General features: G+C 48.3%; 1 protein-coding gene across 2 annotated transcripts in view; it reads right to left on the bottom strand.

Annotated features, from left to right (window-relative positions):
• LGR6 (leucine rich repeat containing G protein-coupled receptor 6) overlaps nucleotides 1-4,697 on the bottom strand; it is a 199,834-nt gene that overhangs the window by 144,289 nt on the left and 50,848 nt on the right. Inside the window, exon 1 of one of the 2 annotated variants that reach the window (XM_006029639.2) lies at nucleotides 1,330-1,377. The exons of the other annotated variant lie outside the window; for it this stretch is intronic. Within the exon in view, the coding sequence (XP_006029701.1) occupies nucleotides 1,330-1,337 (8 nt within the window). The 5' untranslated portion in view covers nucleotides 1,338-1,377. Of the gene's footprint in view, nucleotides 1-1,329; nucleotides 1,378-4,697 lie in introns of those variants that run through there. 2 annotated transcript variants of the gene reach the window in all.

Genomic DNA, 4,697 nt, shown 5'->3' with positions numbered 1-4,697 from the left:
TTTCCCTTGATCTGTTCGCTTTCATTTAATACGATTGTCCAGATTCCTACAATTTCCTTTCATCAAAGCATGTGTAGGGTTGCGGTCTGAATCGCTAGAAGGAAGGAGCTCTTTGCCGCCATCTCTTGGCAAACTGGAAGAAGAGTCGGCCCTTATTTGCATGTTCATTAAACACCTTCCCAGTATGAGCATCTCGGTCAGTCTGCTTAAAATTCATTTAAGTTTTGGGTGCAGGGGAAACGAGATCTTGTTACCCTTCGTGTATCAATAAAAGACGACAGAGCGACACTTCACGTGTCTGAGTAAGAAATCACTATAACTCCTAGTACAATCTTGTAGCGCTGGGCAGCAGAACTGAGACTAGAGAATAGCTTCTTGACTTAGGGAAAGGCCAACTTTTTGTCGTCAGTCAGTGTGCACATGATCCTGAACTCTGGGGCTTTATGAACCACTAGCAACCAATGACAAACGGGAAGCAGCAAGGCTGGAAAGTGGTGCACTGAAGGGCTCTTTACCCTTTGAAGTTTTTACTGGGAGATGAGAAAACTGGCAAAGGTATGCTGTCCAAGTTAGTGTGTGGAGGGCATGTGTGTGTTTTAAATCATACCCCACAAGCATTTTGCTGATTTCCTGTTGTGTATTCCCATTGAATAATGTTTCCTTTGTGTTAGGTTCAATGCTTGTGAAAGGCAGAGACCCCCTGGAAAAGTATTTTGCTTCTCATAGGTCTCAGGTGGTGGGTGTATGTCTCAGGTGGTGGGTGTGTAAATTTTGAGGTTTTTGTAAATTTTGAGATGATCCTGGCCCTTTTTGCTTCTAACACCACTTGGCAAGAGTGACAAGTGGGCCACTGGATATGGTTTCACTCTAAGTGTCAGAGCTTCTGGGTTCTCTTCCCATTTCTGTGGTTGACTTCAGCAAATTGCATAAGCCAACATTTCCCAAAGTGGCCTCCATCCCAAGATGCCTAAACACTAAAGTAAGGTACTCATTTAGCCACTCATCTCTAGCGAGTTGTATTGTTATTCGTATTACAGTATGGCTCCACTGTGCTAGGCAGTCTGCACTCAGGGAATGACAGCCCAGGCCAAAAAAACCAAAAAATCTAGCCTCAAGAAAGACAAATGGGAGGGGAGGAAGCAGGGGTACAGAGAAGTAACTTGTCTAAGCTCACACAGTAGCTCAGTGGCAGAAGCAGAAATGGGACTGAGGTCTCAGCAGTTCCTGGAGCTGAGCTCCACGCTCTGCAGCTGTGGATGAAATTGCAGCAAGGGTGAATCTGACCTCCCTGGTATTTCAGTAGAAGTGCTAGCAATCAGCTCTTCTCACCTGTGCATCTTGTGGCAGATCCTCAGCTCCACTATCCAGCCCCTCCTACCTGTTGAGCTATGTTATCCTCATATAGCGCCATCAAATAAAGCCAAAATCAGCTCAGGCCCCATCCCATCCTGTCTGGCTTTGCTCCAAAACACTAAGGTTTAACTGATGCAGCTTCCAGGAACTGTTCATGCCACCTACCGTACTTACCTGCAAACCCTAAGTCTCTACAGGTGTCTCCCATTATCCTGTAAAATCACCTGCTCTTTCCAAAGGCTGCCTCTTGTCGAGCCCTGAAAGCTTCACTTGCCTTTCCTGGCATGGTTATATTTAGCTGGGTTTCGAGAAAACGACTAATGCTAAATATTTACCATAGGCATTCCCAACTTGTATACACAGGAAAACTGAACCGTAGCTCATGGAAACTGAGTCGCATGTGATTCAGACTCAGCACTCAGGACTCACCTGGCCCTCCAGGGGTTCCTTAATTTATTTTCTTTGATGTTGCCTTCCTTTTATAAACAGACTCTTTCACTATTACCTGATGAACTGTTCTTTCCTACCAGAAAGGCCAAAGTAAAATGATGCTATTTCCCACCATCGGATACTCTTGTAAGACCATCCACAATGGGCAAGGTCCATTGCTACCAGAAAGGCATCAATGACATCGTGAGCCTTGTAGGGCAAAGGGACTTTTTCATTTGCATCTGCTTTCTCTACTCTGTAGGATCTCTCACACAGGTGGGAGTCCAACAGTGGAGGCAGGGCTCTGATCAGCGGAGCGGGAGCCAACGACATTCTTGAGGGGAACAGAACAATGGGAAATATAAAGAGGATGGATGAAAAGCTGAGAATAAGCATAATGAACTGTATTCAGCCCTGGGGTAAGCACCTGCTCATCTTGATGGAAGCTGTTCCAAAGAGATAACATCCAATTCCTACCACCACATGGGGCAAGCTTATATTGATCCCAAAGGTCCCTCTTTGTGCATGGGGCAGGTCCAAACCCCAGGATCTGGGCTTGGGGCATGCACTTCCCCTGGTGCTAGGGGATAGTCTGGGAAAGCTTAGGGAAGCTGGCAGCTTGAGCCATCTCATCAGCTACGCCAAGCTCAGGGTTTATCTAAACTTCTGGGATGAAGTCGATTATTTCTGTTAAGGAACAAAACAGTATGAACTGGAGGGGAGTACGTGAGCTGGAAGCAGGATGTTCAGTGCAATGATGAGCAGAGGAAGGGGTGGTGGAATATTTCATATCATGCTTGCTTAATCTCCTCAAGTCCATTTCATGGGCATGTCAGAAATGCCTCGAGGGCTCCTGCTCTTATGCAGAACCTCAGCACCACCTTTCTACTCTCCACTCCCATTCCTCTCTCATTTCCCTGCCCCTGATGGCAGCCAGCACATTTCCACGTGCCTGTCAGTGTCCAGCTACAACTCCTACTTCTGTTGGCATGCACCTCACTGCTAACCATATACCCATGGGCTACCTTTTTCTCAGACCACCCCTTGCCCTCTCCCACCTTTCTCCTCCTTTGCATCAGCATTTTGCTCCTTACCTATTTCACCCCACCCATGACCACCCTTCCCCTCTCCTATTTCTGCTCTCACTTCCTGTCCCCGCACCATCCTGAGATGCTTGAGCCCAGACTAGGGAGGCCTGATGTAGTGACACTGCAGTAGAAACTGGCAGCTAGAGAACCCCAGGCTCTGTCCAAGCCCCCGGGCTTCAGCTGTTGAGTGAGCAACCCTGGTGCCCTTTTCTTTGGCTTCAGCCTTGGTTTGCTCATGCTTTGGGAAAGAAGGACTAGAGCACTGATGCCAGAAAGTTTGCGGGAGGGTGAAGGGCTGTGACAGATTTTCCAACTTCCAACAGAGCTGTGGGAGAGGCGAACGGAGGCTTCCACCACGGTGGCTGTGCGGCTTCAAGCAGTGGGTTTGTTGCTGGTGACAGCTTGGCTGATCTGAGAACCTTTTACTGTGCTGTATGCAGACTCCTTGCTCTGCAAATTCAGCTGGGGCTGCCTAAGCTTTCAGGAAAAGGGCCCCAGTTTCAGTCACAGAGGTACTGGAGGTATTAACTGCAATATCATTAGGCCTATTCCCTTCCAAGCTGGTGAGCACCAGTGCAGGGGAGCAAAGCCCATCGCTGCTCTCCCGTACAGGAGTGAAGGGTGTTGGATGTGATCATTTGGCAACGACATTTGGTCAGTGGTTGTGCTGGATCAAGCACCCCATGCAGAGGTAACATTTTTGAGTGGCCCTTGCTCAAACAGCTCTCAGGGTAGGGACAGAGCAGAGCCTTGACTTGGGCCTGCCACTTTTGCAGTGCTCTGATTAGAAGAGCTGGCAAGGCATGGAGATGGCACGGGAAGGAGGTGGTGCCAGGTAAAGAGGCAGTGGAAATTACTCTCCCGCTGCCTCTGGGAGCAAGGGGAGAGCTGGAAAGGGATTGTGCCTCTCCAGGACAACACAGCTATATGTTGCCCTGTACTCAGGGCTTGAAGTAAAAGGAGCCATTTCTTAACAGCCAAGTGAAGGGACTAAAGTAAACTAAATCAAACCAAACACATAATTAGCCCTGAGGATTGTGCCTTGTGGTACATTTCTAACGAGACCAGCTGTCAGGAGAAACTGTCACTTTGGCTGTTCCTGGAAATGATCATGTCTCAAGATTAAGTCATTGAGCCCAACTAGCTGCATTCACGGGCTGGCGCAGGCACTTCAGCGATGCAAAATCAGTCATTATGGTTTTTTGGAGGCATTTTTGTGTGCACAAAGAATTCCAGAAATGCAACCATTTGACTTTCCCCAAAAGCAGCCAGGCCGGCTCTCAAGGCAACTGAAGGTTTGTTAAAATGAGGCCAATTTCACTGTCACTGAATGCCAAAAGGCTGCTCCCAGGCCACATGCTCCAGTATTCCCTCAGCAAAGTGCCCTTGAGATGCACTGTTCTGTGCTGACCAGACGTCAGCAGACCCTAAATGCAACAGGGCACGAGCTGCGGCAACTGCGATGCTTTATCCAGGCTGCGAGGTGTGAAGTGATGTCAGGGAGGTTGAGGGAACCTTAAGTGTATCTAAAGTGTTGTGATCTATGCAAGGGGGTTGCTAACTCCTCTGCTCACTTTCCAGCTGCTTCCATAGGTGGCCAGGCTCTTCCATGCAGAGCAATGCAGAGCTTGACTGGCTGCAGAACTGGAACTAGAAACACATTCAGGTCTTGGCTCCTGCATTATATTGGTACTCATGCCAGGGTACCAATAATGTAGAGGTCTTTCCTATACTAGGCCAAATCCATTTGTCATCTACTCATTCCTCCCATATTGGGTGTACCTCCAGTGGTGCCTGGCACATCCAGTCCTGCTGGTGGTCTCTGGA

Source organism: Alligator sinensis, unplaced genomic scaffold (assembly GCF_000455745.1).
Source record: "Alligator sinensis unplaced genomic scaffold, ASM45574v1 scaffold766_1, whole genome shotgun sequence".
In the NCBI taxonomy this organism is placed as follows: domain Eukaryota; kingdom Metazoa; phylum Chordata; order Crocodylia; family Alligatoridae; genus Alligator; species Alligator sinensis.
The sequence above is the reverse complement of the archived record's forward strand: the minus strand, read 5'-3'. Positions and strand labels throughout refer to the sequence as shown.